This window comes from Populus nigra, chromosome 8 (assembly GCF_951802175.1).
Source record: "Populus nigra chromosome 8, ddPopNigr1.1, whole genome shotgun sequence".
Taxonomy (NCBI): domain Eukaryota; kingdom Viridiplantae; phylum Streptophyta; class Magnoliopsida; order Malpighiales; family Salicaceae; genus Populus; species Populus nigra.
This window is the reverse complement of record NC_084859.1, coordinates 14,842,299-14,861,402: the sequence shown is the minus strand read 5'-3', so window position 1 is coordinate 14,861,402 and position 19,104 is coordinate 14,842,299. Positions and strand designations below refer to the sequence as shown.

Sequence of the window (19,104 nt, the reverse complement as noted above, 5' to 3'; positions counted from 1 at the left end):
TTAATTTCCAATCAATCTAATTTTGAAAGATGTAATTGAAAAAAAAATACAATTAAAAAATAAAAAAATCGAGTCAATCCGACTAACCCGTAAAATTCATGATTTGGGTTATAAAACCATAATAATCTTATAGAAAGCAAATAAAAAAATAATTATGATTATGAAACCAAGTTTCCATTCAATCCAATATTGAAATATAAAATTAAAAAAAACAAATGATTCAAGTCAACATGACTAATTCGCAAAACTCCCAGCTCGGGTTATAAAATTAAAATAATTTCATAGAAAACAAATCAAGATAAATTATGAAGTTCAATACCTAGTAAACCCAATGTTAAATGATAAAATTGAAAAAAAATTAAGTCTGAAATTAAAAAAATTTAAAAAGTTTTCAAAACTTTAATTGGGATACTAAAATGAAAATTCACTGATTTAGTACTATAATGTGAATTATCAAGGTCTTCTAGTATATGTTAGTTTAAAGAAAAGATGCATGGTTCAAATAATAAGGATTTATTGGTTGATAATTCATCATTTTTTATTTTTTATTAATTTTTGACTGATTATGTTTTACTTTAAATTTTATCATAATAATTCAACATGTCTAAAAAATATAATTTCTTGTTCTTTTGGATTAGTAAAGACGCATTAAATAATTCATCACTTGATTTTCTATGCAAATTTATAGCTATATTTTAAATAATAAAAATCTATGTTCAAAATTATGTCAATATGAGTGAAAGAATTTAACAATCAAGTAGAGTTTTTAAATCAATATTTATGAAATTATTAATTCAAACTAGACAACTTTTTAATATTGGGTCCGTTTGTTTACGCGGTTGCGGTTTCATTTTAATTAAAACGTAGTTTATAACCGTTTAGTAATGAAAAAAAATGATTTATTGTGCATGGATCCCACGTGATTTTTGCGGCTGAAACGTTGTAAATGAAAAGCAGGAAAATTCTGCTTTCCATTCACTATGCATGTTAATTGCACTGTTCACGTGAACAGTGCAATTCACTTGCACTGTTAAAACAGTTTTTTTTATGTGTTAATTTTATTAATAATTTTTTTAAAAAAACTAGTTTAGAGTAAATTAAATTTATTTGCACTGTGATATGAATAATATTTTTTTACCGAAAAACTAGTATAGAGTGAATTAAATTTACTCGTACTGTAATATCAATTTTATACCTGATAATATTTTATTTAATTGTATTATTAAATAGTTTAATGGAATAATAAAAAATATTTTATAAAAAATATTATTTATTTCATAATATAATATGAGTAATTAATTCTACAATATTTAAATTTAAAATCATCAATATTAATATATATTTTTTAAAATTATTTTATAACCTCAATTTTAAAAGTATTCTTACCTAAACACATTAAATAACCTTTTTTCAAACTCAATTTCAACCACAGTTTTAACCAAACACCTATTTTTTCCAAATCAACCTCAATTAAAAGTACTTTTTACAAAATAACTTTTTTCAAACCACAATCACAATCACTACCGGTAGTAATACCAAATACACACAAATCCTTTGAGCATACTTTCAATGTCGATTCTTGCCTTTATTGACTATTTTAATTGATTTTTTACAAGATATAAACAATTAATTGCATTTATATTTTTTAATTTATCAAAATAAGATACATTCATAAAATCCTTTGAGCATACTTTCAATGTCGATTCTTGCCTTTATTGACTATTTTAATTGATTTTTTACAAGATATAAACAATTAATTGCATTTATATTTTTTAATTTATCAAAATAAGATACATTCATAAAATTACTTAGAATTGAGAATGAAGACACAAACCCATAGATTAAGTGGCCTGGGCACACTCATAAATTGTATTCTACTGATAGAGCTAGCTGCCTAGCCACCACAGAGAGACTGTTATCAAGTCTGCAATAGTTCGGTTCGGTGTCTTTCTGAAAGCAACACAAACTCAAATCTCTACGGGGCCCCATCTCAAGGACGAGCCCCTCTTTTCAACTTAAACAGGCCCCTGTAACATGTCTGGAGCTGCAGAGGGAGTGAAGACAATCCGATAACCAGAGTCATTTTTTCTTTCCTTGTACCTGGCAAGCCATACCATCTCCCTTTCTTTTCTTTACACAATTCTCTAATATTATTTCCTTGCCTTTCCCTGTTACTGCTAGAACATTGTCTTGTCTGTTTCTCCGAGCGAAGACCTCCTCAAAAAGATCCCTCTCCCTCAGTTTACATCAAAGTAGTAATAGTGAAACCAAAACCAGTGAAAGGCTCATCATTCCATTACTATTAGAGAGAGAGAGAGAGGGGGGGGGGAGGGAGAGAGGGAGAGCTCATTGTTTTCACTCATGGTAATCTGATTAGGACATCTAGTGTAAGGTTTGATACTTTGGTAGGCCACCACACCACACACTGTCAATCACTCACTCTCTTTTTAGTCAAAACACTCACTCGCGCATACACTCACACACACTCCGATCTGACCAGACTACTAAACAATAATAAAGAAACAAAAGACAAAGGGAAGGTCTTTAATTCAAAAACTCACACAATTTTCATTTCATTTTCCGCTCATCTTTTTTTTCCCACTTTTGTCTTTTCTTGCTCTCTCTTGCTTTTCTTTACCAGCATCTGCATTTCCCTGTCAAAGCTCTAGATTATTTTCAAATCTAGGGTTTTGTTCTTGTTATGGCGTGGTTCAGGACTAGTTGAGTTGTCCATCCTTTTAGGCCTGTGTAACTATCAAAATTGTTTCTAATTCTGCACAACATTTGTTCACAAAATAAGTTGTTTTCTGGTGCTGTGAGAGTGAAGTTTGTTGCTTGTTTAACATCGTTTTCTTGCTAGCTTTAGTGGGGTTAGATTGCTTTCTTATCACTGGATTTTCTTAATTCTGTCCTTTGAAACAGAAACCTCTTTGAAACCCTTGTTTCAAAATTCCTTTATATATGTGTAATTGAGGATTTAGGGCTATAATGCGTTTCATTTCCTTTCATCTTTTCATATTTCAAGTTAAAGATTTTAAATTTTATTGTTTCCCAGCATTTGCGCTCTTTATAGAAAAACCCTTGTAAAACCCTTATCTTGAAACCCTCACTTGCTCTCTAGTTTAGTTTCTATTTTGCACAATCTTTGGTTAAATTCATAATTTAGTGTTGAAGAGGGTCTAAAAAAAACTATCTTTAACAACTAAAGAGAGAAGGTAATGAAATATTAGAGATCTTTTTGCTGGTTTGATCTTGTGCTGTTGTGATCTTGCTCAATTTTGCTTAGTAAATGCATGGATGGAAGAGAAACCATGGCATTTCCTAGTGGGTCATCTTCATACTATATTCACAGAGGAAGTGGAATTCTTGGGTCTGGGTCTGGATCACAACATGATCCATTACATCCTCCAACTGGGTTCAGATCCTTGTCAAGCCCTCACCTTGCATCTCAATCAAATGTCAGGCCTGGTTCATCTGCGCCAGCATTTTCAATAGAGCCGCCAAATGCTAATTTTGGTCATGGCATTAACATGGCTGCAACCTCTGAGGTGCAAGTGGGCGAGCCAGTGAAGAAGAAGCGAGGTAGGCCCCGAAAATACGGTTTGGATGGGCAGGTTTCACTTGGATTGTCTTCCTTGCCAGATAAGGCTAAGCCATCCTCAGGGGAGGATTCTTCCACCTCAAAACGAAATCGAGGGCGGCCGCCTGGGAGTGGAAGGAAGCAGCAATTGGCTACCCTTGGTAAGTATTTGAAGTACATCATTCCTGTAGTTATATGCTATTGCTACTGTAAGTTATTTATATGATATCTTATTGACATTTATTGTGGTTTAATAATAAGTTTGAATGCATTTTCTGCATTGGGAATTTCACTTAGCTTAATATTAGGAGGCAATGCATTGTCTTCAATAGTGATCTTGTCATTTTATTTTCAACAAAGTGTTTGATTTGCAATGTTTTGCTTTTGTTATCATGATTTTCCTTGACATATATGCTACGCTCTTATCCATTTTTTTACCTTGCTCTATTCTTTCAAAGTTGTTTCCATTTGTCCATTGTTCCTTTTAAATGCTTCTTGTTTTAAAGCATTTTTAATCTGTCATTGACGTCAAATTTTATTTTGATATTTATGTTTCCATTTTTCAATAATTCCTTTTAAACCCTTCTTGCTTTAAAGCATTTTTAATCTATCATTGATGTCAAATTTGATTTTGATATTTATGTTGACTTTAATATATCTAGTTTTTTTTTTTATTTCTTTCAATTTTCTAAAATGATTTTAATTGATATTGCAAGGTGAATGGATGAACAGTTCAGCTGGACTAGCTTTTTCACCGCATGTGGTCAGCATTGGAGTTGGAGAGGTATGCTATATCCTTTGTAGTTTCAAGTTTCTTGGACATTTGATTTGTAATCTTAAGTTGAGTGTTCAACTTTTTTAGTCCAAGATTCAGTTAACTTGAAAGTTTTTTCTCCATGAAACTCATTTTACTACCCGCATTTATGCTTTTTTAAATATGAAAGAAGCTGGTCTAACATCTTTGGAATCGTATGCATGAGGTTTTCTTGCATTTTGGAGGGGAGAAATAGTGATATTAGGATAGTCACCCCTGACTTTGAAGTTTCCTTCATTTCCAGTCTGTGTTTTGTCCAGTATGTAAGTAAACTTGAAGGGTTTTCCTCCATGAAACACAATTGGCCACATTTATGCTTTTTAGAATCTGAAAGAGTAGTCTTAACGTCATTAGAATTGAATGATGAGGTTTTCCTGTACTTTTAAAGGGACCAGTTTTTAACTACTGCTAGCATATTAGCTTTGCTAGTGGGGCAGAAATAACAATATTTGGTACTTGCCCTGACATTGAAGCTTTCTTAATGTTTTTCCAAGTCTGTGTCTTCTTTGGTATGCAAGTTGTTTAGCTATATGAAATAGCTAAACAGATTGTTCAAAACAAAATATGCATATATCAATGGAGAAACTTGGTGCACATGTGCAGGCACACACATGGATGCATTTGCCCTTATGGAGTTGCATGGTTTCCCAATTTCATGTTGATTTAAAACCTGTTATGCTGTTCTTTGTAGGATATTGTTTCAAAACTACTGTCATTTTCCCAACAGAGGCCAAGGGCTGTTTGCATCTTGTCCGGTACTGGTACAGTTTCCTCTGTGACACTTCGTCAGCCAGCATCTTCTGGGCCCCCTATCACATACGAGGTTAAGGCAATCAAATATCTTTTGATATTTTTCTAGATTGAACTGTTTCATTTGAGTGATTCAGCTTCCTTACTGCAATTTTATTGAAACTGTTGATCAGAAATTGGATGTGAATGCCACTATGCCACACTTATTTTCCCCGAAGTTTTATAAGAACCCCACAAGGTTCTGACTTGTTTTATAGTACATTATCTTTTTCCACATCTTCTAATACGTTAATGCACGGCAATAATTATTCCAAAATTGCAATTGAATTTTAGCATGTCCAGCTTCCTGATATATTTTTACTTGTTCTTTTGTTAATCGTTAAAATGCTGAAAATATAAGAGCGCGTGGGCAAACAATGTAGTAGCTGTCAACTTGTAGATTTGTGACTAAACTAGGTCAGAACCAAGAATTCAATAAATGAATTTAAAGGAATATTTGAGCATAGAATGCAAGAATAAACAGGGAATGGTAAGGTTCTGGTAGAAAAATAGATGGGACTCAGCTTAATCTGGAGGTGATTAAGCATTGCATGAAAATAAATTGAATCTGAAGCCTGTTAGGCTGATAAGCAACAGTTGGGAATTTGTTTGAAGGTCTGGAATTTGAATATGGAACATAATTGGGCATATGTTCTATCAAGTAGGAGAGCTTTTAGGCTGGGTCAAGTGTCTAAAGTTGGTAATTATGTTCATGCTTTGCCTGTGATTACATGGATAGCAAATGGTATGTGAACAAGGATTCTAATGTCATTATGAGGAAGTATGTCACGGGTCTCAAATTATTGAAATATCAATTAATGTGTGACATTAGTGCAGATATCAAAACCAATTTTATTCATCATTTTTGTGAAACCTCAGGCAAAATCATTTATCAGCTGATAACTAAGACAAGAGTGCTTACCTGGCATGAATGTTGGTTAACTGTTACTTTGAACTTTGGGTGTAGGGTTCTAAAACCCCAACAAGGAGCAAGCATTTGCTAAATTTGGGAATGCTGCCCGAGATAGGATTGTATTTCTTGGCTTCAATGTTCATTTTGTGGTAGATTTGTAGAGTAATTACATGTCTGGCCACGTAACTTGTTCAGTAAGTTCCAGGGGTGGCGAACACTTTACTACTTTCTTTCAATGAATAAAAATATGCTTTTCCAATGGCTTTGTCATCGTGGATTGAAGTGGCCTCAGAGTTTTTGGCAGATTTAATGTAAAAATAAGTGATGCCTTTTGAAGGTGGTCATTTGAAGTTTTGCCATATTTTTGGCCACATTGGATTGTTTAGTGAGTTTCAAGACTGGCAAACACTTTCTGTAGTGGATTTAAGTGGGTGCTGAGTACTGTGGTTTAATGGATATTGTTCAAACTTGGATGGATCTTTTTTGCCTTTCCCTTCTGCTCAGGTACTGTAATTAATTCAAACATGTTTTTAGCAGCAAGAAGGACCTCATTTAGAATATTTAACTTGTGTAGGGCCGTTTTGAGATATTATGCTTGTCAGGCTCATACTTGGTTGCTGAAGATGGTGGCCCTCGCAATCGAACTGGTGGTATAAGTGCTTCTTTTTCCAGTCCTGATGGCCATGTCATTGGTGGTGCAATTGCAATGCTTATTGCAGCTAGCCCAGTTCAGGTACTATTTTGATGCTCTGAATTGTGTTGTACCTTTAATTGTTCATTCTATGATTATGTTACTGTTCTGCTTACAATCTTTAGTTCAGGTACTATTTTGATGCTCTGAATTGTGTTGTACCTTTAATTGTTCATTCTATGATTATGTTACTGTTCTGCTTACAATCTTTATGTTACTGTTCTGCTTACAATCTTTAATATTACTGAAACTTCGTTTCTTCTTACGTTATGAGTGTGCCCGTGCTAAATGCTGTAAAATTTGGTGACATTCAAATCTATTTTAATTGCAATTCAGACTTCCATTTTACTGGAAACCAGCCAAAATCATGACATCATGCTTGGCATATGGTAGAATGGCATGCAAAAATCATGGTTCATCTTTTGCATGTATGTGAAGCGTGCAGCATTGTTTGGGATTTGCAATATTGAATTCACTATGGATGGTTTCCATTATGGGCGATCAAAGTGTGCACATGGAAAATGCATGCTTTATGAAATACAATATGTGAATTGTGAAGCATTGTTTGGGATTTGCAAGGGTGATTGTGTATTGGATTAATCTTTTCAATACTGAACTTGGTAAAAACAGAATGGTTTAACTGAATATATATCCCTTTTGTTATTGTGTTGATACACCACTTTATATTCACCTTTATATTCTAGCTTTTATCAGTCTAGCCATGTGGTCATAATAAAATGATAAATGAGCCCTCGCTGCAGGTGGTTGTCTGTACTTTCCTATATGGTGGTTCTAAGAAGGATAAACAAGTAGGCCGTCCCAAAAACAAAAAAGACTCTGCATCTCAGCTCGATGATAATTCTGCTAACCTGAAATCAGCCACCCCTACCAGCACTCCGCAAAGTTTCACTCCCTCTCTGATAAGTGTTTGGCCTGGTCCGCGACCAGCTGATATGAGAAACCCCCACACTGATATTGACTTGACAAGAGGATGACTGTTTGCTGCAATAGACACGTGACAATTTTGTACATATCTGTTGTTCTAAATGTATCCAATCCAGCGATAATTATGAAATCGGTTCACCCAAGTAAAGGGCAATGTGCTTGTGCTGACGTAGTGTGTACAAGTAGCCACCATTTAAAATTTTCAAGTGACAGTGGAAACTTGTCAAAATTTCCTGGTAAAAACATTAATCTGTAGCAGAAAGTAGCGTAAATCGCTGTTTCAAGCAAATGATGGCTGCTATTCTTTGGAACTTTGGTTTCCCTTGTTTCTCATTCCTAGTTTAACCGAGCCTTGGCAGGTGTTTCTTTGTAAGCATTACCCCGATCAATTCTTTATGTAAGAAACCCGTGTTGCTCGAGCATGTGACAAATATTATTGTTATTATACGATTTTGTCGATCAGGGAGAAAACGCCAGCCTTCAACTGTACTGCTGATCTGAATTATTCATGGACTATGATATAACTGCTTGGGGAGGAAGATGTATTGATAGTATAGTATCTTGGATCTGCTGCAAGCCTGTAAAGGACAACCAATGGAGATCATCACGAAGATCTTAAATATAACGATGAAAATGTTACCGATCTGGTTGTCCTTGAATTAAGAAAGAGCGTGTCTAAACGAGATTTGAAGTATTGAACTCCAGTGAATCTTCCTAGGAATCATCATAAACAACAAAAGAATCTGAAACGGTAGAACCAAATGACAAAACATGTTGAATAATTACGTGATGCCACGATGCAAGTCTCACATCAACCCAGTTGTCTTCTGTTTTCCACCGCGAGAGTAACATTGTTTACATGCATCGTAAAATCTGCTAATCACAATTAAGAGGAAGTCTTTGGTAGTTTCCGCCCGAATTTTTGTCCTTTAGCAACCCCCCTCCCCCTACCCTTTTCTATTTGTTTTCTAAGGTGTGCACATTCTGTACACCACTAATAATCAGCATCACTGCAAGAAGACATTCTGAAAAAATGAAGCAAGTTTACCCAACTTTTACGTATCTTCTAGTCCTCTTTGTGCTTCTTGTCACAGCTGGTGCATTGGTTGAAGCACAAAAGTGCAAGCCAAGTGGCAAAGTGAAAGGAAAGAAGCCCCCGAAAAATGAGTGTAACCAGGATAATGGCGCAGAACGATGTGAACAAGGAAAATTTTACACCACCTACAAGTGTCCGCCACCCGTGTCCGCTCATACAAAGGGAATTTTAACAATAAACAGTTTCGAGGAGGGTGGAGATGGGGGTTGGACCATCAGAATGCGATGGTAGGTATCATGACGATGACACACCTGTGGTGGCACTGTCAACAGGATGGTTCAGCAACAAGAAGAGGTGCCGCCACCATATCACCATTAATGGAAACGGAAGAAGCGTGAAGGCGTTGGTGCTCGATCATTGTGACTCTACTATGGGATGTGATGATGAACATGGTTACCAGCCACCCTGCGCAAATAATATTGTAGATGCCTCGAAAGCTGTTTGGAAAGCATTAGGAGTAAATGAGAAAGACAAGGAATGGGGATGGATGGATATCACCTGGTCTGATGCTTGATTTCCATTTGCTTTCTTTCTTGTGTTCTGCTGTAAGATTATTCATGCATGAAAGCTGCAATAAGCTTGCTTTGCTGCAAGACAGTGTTGTTGTGTTTCCAACTTTTCATACTTTTGGTTGAAAGGATAGTGTTGGTGTTAATAAGCTTATCATGAAATGATAACAGTAGTGATTCTAAGATTTTGTTTGGATAGAGGTTAAAAAAGAAAAAGGAATCAATTGAAGATAATCCTATTACATTTTACCTTTCTCTTTGATAGGAAAAAAAAGAAGAAATTATTGTTATTCAAAATTTGGGTAAAAAGCATCACAAAGAAAAGAAAACTATGGTACAGATGGATGCAAATTAGGTACGTAGACTAAAGGTAGCAGCTACTGTTCGTTAGAATAAGGGCGTATAAATGCAGAATTCATTTGCCATATCTTGAGTGAGGAAGTGACGGTAGCCTCAATGGCGTTGTTGAATAGAAAAAGCCTAGCAGCACCATAGATTGCCCTTGTTGGATAAACCCGTGATGTGATAACTGTCCGACCACCTTGAGCAAAACTTTCGACTATCGAATGATCCACCAGTATCCTAACAGATAATTTTTCACCCTCTAAAACTGGAACATAACTTCCATAAATTTCTTTCTTAACGTCATTTGCCACAGAAGACCTTGACTGGTCAGTGCAGAAGAAAGTTTTGTGGGTGCCATTATTTCCTTTAGCAACATAGAAGTATACAGAAGTGTGCTCAGCTAGGCTGTCATCTGCAAGAACCAGAAGACCAAACGGTCCTAATGCACCACGTTGAGCAGCCCCACCACTGGTGCTGCAGCTGTAGTCCACACTGGATTCAGCTGTGCTCTCTAAGGCCTTCTTGTCCAACTCAAACTCAGCAGCAATGTCTAGTTGTGTGGCACCGTCAAGTTCAAGCGGCATAACCGACCCTGTCTTAACCTCTATGTTGTTGAATTCCTTGCCTTTTAGTCTTAACCTCTCTACCTCTTCTACTGGCCATTGAAGCAGATTGCTACAAGTCTTTGTATCCAACAGAATAGTCCTTGGAATGCCCTGAAGAGATGCCCATCCTTTCTTTACATCATCAGCTTCAGTATCAGACTCTGCAACCCAACCCCACAACACTCTTCTTCCTTTATCCTGGTCATAAAAGGTCTTGGAGGCATAGAACATACCATAATCGAGCATAATTCCGATACCAACATCAATTTCTGGATTATCTGGACACCATTTTCCAGTCTTGTCATCATATGTCCCAAGAGCATAGGAATCCTTCCTAACATCATCTAGGCTTGTCTTCACCACATGCTTCACATGAGGACCATTAGCCGATGTATCCAATCCATTTTGACCTGTTTTCGACACAGGGTAAAAATCCACGCACTCCCACATTCCAGTTCCAGGGACACCATGAAGTACCCCACTTAACTTAAAATTTATGAAGTCTTCAGTATCATAGACTAAAGCTATGCCAGTATTGTTAGCTTTTGACCCTATTGTGATGCGCCACTTCCCTTCAGAAGTGTACCAAGCTGTTGTCGGGTCACGGAAGTCATTGGGATCAATGCCTGGTGGTGAGACTAAAACTGGATTGCCAGAGTACTTGACCCACTTAAGGAGGAGAGGATCATCGTGATCAGCTGGATAGGCAAGATTTTGTACCTGTACTGACTCGTTAGTGGATCCTGTGTATAGCATGACAATTTTACCATTAGGAAGAATAGTCGCCGAGCCAGTCCATACACCATTTATATCGAACCATTCATCGGCAACAATTGCCAATGGGAGGTGGAACCAGTTGATTAGATCTCTTGATACAGCATGGCCCCAAACTATGTCACCCCATACTGCAGCATGTGGATTGTGCTGGTAGAAAAAGTGGTACCAGCCCTTGTAATACAAAGGACCGTTAGGGTCATTCATCCAATTCTTTTCAGGTTGAAAATGGAAAGAAGTTCTTTGCCATGACAGCATGCTATCGTTCTGAGGATAGCCCTTCTCTTGTGCACCCTTCAAATTCACGTTGGCCTTCTCTGACACACCAGCTGACACCCCCCGTGATCCTGGCCTCAAAATTTGCGGTTTTGTCGTTTCTTTGGGAGGAGACAAAGATACATTTTGATCATCTTCTTGTAAATATTGGACATGTTGTTTGAATCCGTTGACATTACTAGCTATAGATACAATTAAAGGAACAAGAAACAAACCAGAAAATACCAAGAGAAGTACTTTCTTGGATCTCCATCTAATAGAACTATAGGTGGAACCAGGGCCCAGAGAATGGGAAAATGGAAGCAATGGACTTGTGTCTGCCATGTATGATAGGCGTAGATGAAAAAGAAAGATGATGATTTTGGGTAGAAAATTTATGCAAAGAAAGAGAAAAAAGGGACCGATTAACAAGCGGAATTAGTTTGGGTGTAAAATGGATTATCAAGTAGTGCTATGTATAGGGTTTTTTCAATGGAGGGTCAGGTTTTTCTGCTGTAAAAATAATCTGGCCTGGGTGTAACCGTTTGTTTCTATCCCTTTAATTTGGTTCAAAGAGCTAGATGGAGAATTTTCCACATAGAAAACAAGTGTATAATTCTTTACATGAACTGTTTCAGTGAGTAGAGAACTATAAATAGGGCATATGAGTATTCACTGTCTGTCTGCCAACGGTTTATGATCAGATTAGCCTAATGTAACTTGACTAATTTGGAGTTGTAAATTGGGGTTCTGAAATTAATGCCGGATAACTAGGCAAGGTGAAGGATCTGTTTTAGCTCAGGATTATGGTTTGCCAAAAACATTGCAGAAAAGTTATGGTATTTGGTCCGCAGCTGGAAAACAAATAATCACAAACATTTCTGGCTGTCCGAACGTGTCTGGCCTTTAATTTAGGAGGTTACTATTCATACAGAGAAGATTGTCATTTAGGGTATGCAACTTACTAATACTTAGATGAATGGTCACGAATGGTAGCATCATTCCATATATATATATATACATACATACATATATATATATATATATATATATTTATTTATTTATTTATTTATTTATTTATGGCTGTCATCATCTCTGGACTAACTCATAAACAGGAGTTCCATACTCCAAGTAAAATGTCAAATACAGATGGGAAATGGAGGGTCGTAAGCGAGCATCACAACCTCATCAACAGAAATGATGGTTTAGGAGTACTTGGAATCTTGAATGATTCCTTAGAAAAAGAGATTTTTACGGAAACATCAGTATGGGTGATCAGAAAATGGGGCTCCAAGTCTGAATGGGCTCAACGTTTGAGGGTGCAGTTCATCCCTAGACATAGCAGCACCAAAAATATTGGGATCCTTAAGAGGATATTAAAATTTGGGCACGAAGTAACAATTACACAGTTCTTGCATTAAGACTGGTTTGGATAGTGGCTGAACAAGCCTGTTGATGCTTGGAATATCTAGTATCCAGTACTGCAAAATGAGAGACAGTAGGGAATGCCTTGATCATGATCATCATGAAAGGTTAGAGAAAGACATGAAGCACCAAAACGAGCATGCGTATAACCTTCCGCTATCCATTAAAGAATAGGTTCTGTGAGAACGACAAGGTGATGGACAGCTGATCAATTTCAGATGCAGGAATTAAGTGTCGATCAAACTTAGAAAAGCTCAGACAAACTCTCTCCGCAGAACTTTTTGGATTAACAAGAGCCTTATAAGTTGTTTGAAGAAAAGAAATCTGATTGTGTTAATTAGGTGCATATATAGAGTGTGTGCATCCTTCTATGTAAGTTTTTGCGCACACAAACCATATACTTATGTGAAGGCTCATGCACCTCTCTAAAAGTAGATAGCTCCTTAACAAACTAGTATTAAAACTCATGGTTCAACTTGAGATGGGTGATAACTGTGGTTGGGCTCCCATGGTTTTGTTTGCTTCTCTATAATTAAGCAAAAAAGCGAGGTCTCAAGCTCTAGATAACGCACTTGAACTATTAATTAAATACTTTTGTTAAGGGGAGAGTTGTGTTTGAATGGACTGGATTCACATACGAGGGGGGAGATGCGTTCGGTGTACATGTGAGTGGTAAATATCATATATTAAAAAGGAATATAAAACAAAGAGTATTTATATAAGAAAGATCTAGGATCCATCTAAGCTTTTGGGTTAGAGCTGTGGTGTCCGTCATTAAATATAAGTTCTTGTGCACGTAGGTTCAATACGGACGTAGAGGCCTATAATCTTTCTGAACACACGCAACTTCTTAACAAATTGCTTCTTAAAAAAATAGTACGAGGAATACATTATGGGATCAAGAGCCAAACTGAACCTATCGGGGATCTTGGAGTCATATGCAAGGTTAGTTAATTAATGTTTTTGTTTTTGTTTTTTCCCCCCTACAGGCAGAAACTATATAAAGACAAAATGTGATGAGACTATATGATATTCTTCTAATAAATGTAAATTATACAATTCGATAGGGTGAATGATTGCAAAAGTATTTCCACAATTCCACTTTTGGGAAATTTAGATATTGTAATTGACCATTCAAAAGTTAAATTTAACCAATTTCTTCTAAAGAGAGAATCGATGTTCCTGTAGGATCAAGAGCCAAGTTTAGAGGGGAGTGAATAAACTTTGATATGATGATATATAACAGCAACACTTGTAATGAATTTGTAATTATATATAAGTACAAAAGTGTAAAATAAAGAATGTGAAGTTAAAGAGATCATACTTGGTTCTAACTTGCCTACATCCAGTCTCTGAGCATAACTTAGACTTTTCCAATTCATTAAATGTTCATATACTCACATGAACGATATATCGAGGACCAAACCCTTTACAACTATTTTTTTTATGGGCTCAAAAGCTAACCCGAGTGTTGATCTAGTAACCTATTTTTGAGTGTTGATATGGTGCGTACTTACATATCAGTAATATTTTTAGCCAAGACTAAGTAATTCAAATGATTATGCTTTCATATATGTACATATGATTATGCTCACCACAAAGAGCAAATCAATTGATGTTCATAGCACAATATACAAGAATATAACCAATTACTAAAACTCTCAAGCATGATGATAATGTATGTGTAAGTGTTTTCCTAACTTTCCTTCTTATTTACTCCTCGTTTTAAGATTCATAGAAATGACAGGTATTTATAAAGGATTCAGAAATCTAGTTGTTATCCCTTGTATGAAAATAGTTGTTACACAAAACCTTTCCAACACAGAAAAAATCATGCAAAAAATCAACTAGCCTGGTTCTGGACTCAACTATCTTGATTCTGAGTTTACTTTACTAGATTCAACACTGAATGGTTTGTGCACTAAAATATAACTCTCTCAGTTTTTTTTTAAATTCCTAACTTATATTCCCTGTATAGGAAGATATTAAATATAAACTTTATAAAAGTGAAAATGTTACAGCTCTAGGTGCTCTTTTGTTAAGAAACCGCTCGATCGGGCCGGTGTCCAAAAGAGATTTGAACCCCAGTGAATCTTCCTAGGAATCATCATAAACAACAAAAGAATCTGAAACGGTAGAACCAAATGACAAAACATGTTGAATAATTACGTGATACCACGATGCAAGTCTCGCATCAACCCAGTTGTTTTTTGTTTTCCACCGCGAGAGTAACATTGTTCACATGAATCGTAAAATCTCCTAATCACAATTAAGAGGCAGTCTTTGGTAGTTTCCGCCCGAATTTTTGTCCTTCAGCACCCCCTCTTTCTATTTATTTTCTAAGGTGTGCACATATTCTGTACACCACAAATAATCAGCATCACTGCAAGAAGGCATTCTGAAAAAATGAAGCAAGTTTACCCAACTTTTACGTATCTTCTAGTCCTCTTTGTGCTTCTTGTCACAGCTGGTGCATTGGTTGAAGCACAAAAGTGCAAGCCAAGTGGCAAAGTGAAAGGAAAGAAGCCCCCGAAAAATGAGTGTAACCAGGATAATGGCGCAGAATGCTGTGAACAAGGAAAATTTTACACCACCTACAAGTGTTCGCCACCCGTGTCCGCTCATACAAAGGGAATTTTAACAATAAACAGTTTCGAGGAGGGTGGAGATGGGGGTGGACCATCAGAATGCGATGGTAGGTATCATGATGATGACACACCTGTGGTGGCACTGTCAACAGGATGGTTCAGCAACAAGAAGAGGTGCCACCACCATATCACCATTAATGGAAATGGAAGAAGCGTGAAGGCGTTGGTGGTCGATCATTGTGACTCTACTATGGGATGTGATGATGAACATGGTTACCAGCCACCCTGCTCAAATAATATTGTTGATGCCTCAAAAGCTGTTTGGAAAGCATTAGGTGTCAATGAGAAGAACAAGGAATGGGGATGGATGGATATCACCTGGTCTGATGCTTGATTTTCATTTGCTCTCTTTCTTGTGTTCTGAAATAATCTTGCTTTTCTGCAAGAAGATGTTGTTTTATTTCTAACTTTCCACCCTTGTGGTTGAATGGGAAGCAGTTAATAAATTTGTTCCTCTGGAACATACAGGAAATGCACAACAGTAGTGCATGAAAGTGGCCGGGAGTACCAAGAAAGATTTGTCATGGTACTTTTTGAGCTGAAGTCAATTTCACATCTTGAAGATTTCTTTTCCAAACTGGCATTTTTTATTATTTGTCTTCATTCATTGTTCTGGAAATTACAAAAACAAAGAAGTGCTAAAAGAATGAACTTTGAAGTGTATCCAACAAAATACCAATACTCAGTTGCTCATAATACAAAAATATTAGCAGTATCTTGTTAACTTGGGAGTATCCGAAGCAAAACCAACTGACAACACCCGAAATCAGGGGAATAAAAGATCTCATTCCAAGAAGCAAAGTGTATGCAGTTTCCTTTTTCAACAACGCAGATACAAGTAATTAATTTTGATTCTGGATCTTGCAACACTCAGGTCTCATGATACTTAACATATTCTGCAAGAAGTGTTTCACAAGTCTTGATGTAAAATAGCTCAGAGCAATTAAACATCATATGCTTCAATTCTTCTATGGTGTTGAATCCTTTATACCTCAACAAATCATAAGATCTCCAGCAGTTTCTTTATGTCACGCTGCAATTACATCAAAAGGATTGAGATTTCCCACTACAAACCAACAGAAGCCAGCATAACTGAGATAAACTAGAGATCCAAACACGTTTCCTATAGCGAGTTTTTCTATTACCTCAAGACTGAGAGGTGGTGGTTGTAACGATCGACAACTTGGCCATCCTTGTTGACAAGGAACTTGGCGAAGTTCCACTGAATATCCATCACCAAAAATTCCCCATTTTCCCAACTTCAAGAACTTGTATACAGTGGAGACGGATTCTCACCATTCACGTCAATCTAGGGACGAACATGGGAGAAAGATTAGAATACTATCTTGCACAGTTCACATTAAAATTAGAATTTCAATCTTTCAGATGCTAAATAAACGGGCTAAATCACGCCCACAGAACCAGACTTCGGTAAAATCTAAGAGCTTCACAGCTGTTAATGCAACAAGATATATTGTTGTGATTTTTGACTTTTATGCGAGCAAGCATAAAATTGAAATAGATTAAAAGAAAATAAAAGGAAACATGTATTTCTTTCCATCTGTCAACCACTAAAAACTCTGTACAATATCCTTGCCACAGGCTACTGAAAAAATTAGCCGGGAGAAAGGGAAGAAGTACCTAGGATATTTGCATAAACTCTTAAGGCCAAATGAATCATGGTCATTTCACACAAAGTCATGATCTTCTAAAAATTGAACAAATTAATGAATTAAGACAGCATTCCTATCTGAGTCAACTTCCATAGAACCACTACTTACCTTGTCAACTAGTTATTATTTTGGACTATGATAGAGGCTCGGTACGTACCTTCATTTCAAATGGTTTTTTTTTTCTTCAATCAACTTGTAATTGATTGAAGAATACTTGATTGCAGTAAATCTAACGTGGACACATGCAAGTAAATATTGGCATGCACTAATGAATTACATTATAGAGCAATAAGAAATGAACATTGTTTCATTTAAAAATTAAAAAAAAAACGAAAAGGATGATTTATGAAAAGACAACAACAGGATAAATATATTAAAAAAAACTAACGTCAGAAAAAAAAAGCCTAAAATTGAATCAAACCCTAATCGTTTTATTTTGAACCTAATGAGCTTTCCAGAACATGTGTACGTTTTGAAGTTGCATATTGGTGGTTGTCGGGTTACAAAGCCTAAAATTGAGTATGGTAAGGGTAGGATTGAATATAAAAGCAAAATATTTATTAGATAATCAAAATATTTGCTCAATGTGGTAGGACATGCATTACATCCTAGATTTATCCGATAAGAGCAATTTATGATGCTCCTATATTGCATCAACATATATTGTAATAAAATAATTATATCATATAAATTAAAATAATGACTTCATTCAATTAATTCAAAAGCCAATACTATGAATATGGCCACATTGCAACAAACTTCAAAAGAAGGCTGATCCCTTAATTAATTTAAGGATTGATTTTCAAGCCTAGAAAAACCTATAACATAACATCAATAAACCTGGAAATTTACGAACTAAGAAATCTTGTCAAAATCTACAATCTTATATAAGACTTATCCAATACCAAAAACACAAATTGTACCCATCAAAAACAAAAATTCACTCTAGTTATGACAAGATCAGAAATAAAAAGAGACATTAGACACAAATACAACCATTACCCAAATGATCAAACTATTGTTGCTAGCACCCACACCACAGTACTTTGATCACCAATCAAACTATTGTTGCGAGTACCCATACTTAGTTCACCAACGTTGTAACTCTTATTCATAAACCAAACATTTACATTTTGCAGGGTGATGGGAGAAAAAGAATACTGTTTAGGGAGGGGGAAGGAAACGTCATATCAAATTGAATAATTTCAGTATGATTGTTAGGAAATTGATGAAAAAATAATGTATGTCCTATTTAGAGCATGTAGTGGAATAAATAAATAAAAGTAGATGTAGATAATATTATTATTATTATAAGGGAGTATCTTGATGTTTTTCTGAAGGAATTGCCGAGTTTACCACAAGGAGATTAAATTGAACCTTAAATTGAACTACACCTGTATATAGCATAAATGCCTCATAGAATGACACTTGTGGAATTGATACAGTTAAAGGTGAAATTGCAAGAATTGCTTGACAAGAGATTTATTCGACCGAGTGTCTTACTGTCGGTAATTCCTTCAGAAAAACATCAAATTTAAGAGAAAATCAAGTGTATAAAAGTAAAAGTGGTAAAGTAAGGAGCTGCAAAGAAGAAAGGAGAAATAGAAGAAAATTGAGACTAGGAAGCTTTTAAAGTTGTGTAATTGGTATGGCAAGGAATTTAGAGTTCATGTTCTTACAAGTTTCCATCAGGGATGTTTGTTTTTTAACCAAACATGTTTGAAATACTAAGTCAAGGTTTTAGATTATTTTAGGAGAAATTGATATTTGTAATAGATAAGAGAATGGTTAGAGGAAGTAACGAGTTTTGATGAATTGAAGTGAAACAAAATTCCGAGGGTTGTATATAATTAGATGATAAATTGAGGTTATACAAAGAAAAAGACTGAAGTTTGACTAGGAAACACATTTATTTTTTGTGATGAAATGGAGCAATATTATATTTTCAATGAGAACATAAAATCTGTATTAAAATAATAAGTTTACTGATTTTACCGAATTAGAATAATTTTAGTTTGATTTTATTAGTTTTTAAAATAATT

General features: G+C 35.6%; 3 protein-coding genes and 1 pseudogene across 3 annotated transcripts; 3 read left to right on the top strand and 1 right to left on the bottom strand.

The window, feature by feature from the left end:
* Window positions 1–1,886: 1,886 nt before the first annotated feature.
* LOC133700459 (AT-hook motif nuclear-localized protein 5-like) lies at window positions 1,887–8,043 on the top strand. The gene is made up of 5 exons (XM_062123997.1): window positions 1,887–3,741; window positions 4,297–4,364; window positions 5,086–5,217; window positions 6,671–6,829; window positions 7,549–8,043. Exons 1-5 carry the CDS (start codon window positions 3,294–3,296, stop codon window positions 7,780–7,782), a joined length of 1,041 nt encoding a protein of 346 aa, XP_061979981.1. The 5' UTR covers window positions 1,887–3,293; the 3' UTR covers window positions 7,783–8,043.
* A 722-nt stretch (window positions 8,044–8,765) lies between these two features.
* Window positions 8,766–9,342, top strand: LOC133701635 (kiwellin-1-like; annotated as a pseudogene).
* A 372-nt stretch (window positions 9,343–9,714) lies between these two features.
* Window positions 9,715–11,661, bottom strand: LOC133701965 (acid beta-fructofuranosidase 2, vacuolar-like). The gene has a single exon (XM_062126159.1). It carries the CDS (start codon window positions 11,659–11,661, stop codon window positions 9,715–9,717), a length of 1,947 nt encoding a protein of 648 aa, XP_061982143.1.
* Window positions 11,662–15,147: 3,486 nt separating this feature from the next.
* On the top strand, window positions 15,148–15,723 carry LOC133701638 (kiwellin-1-like). Its single transcript, XM_062125634.1, has one exon. It carries the CDS (start codon window positions 15,148–15,150, stop codon window positions 15,721–15,723), a length of 576 nt encoding a protein of 191 aa, XP_061981618.1.
* Window positions 15,724–19,104: the final 3,381 nt, after the last annotated feature.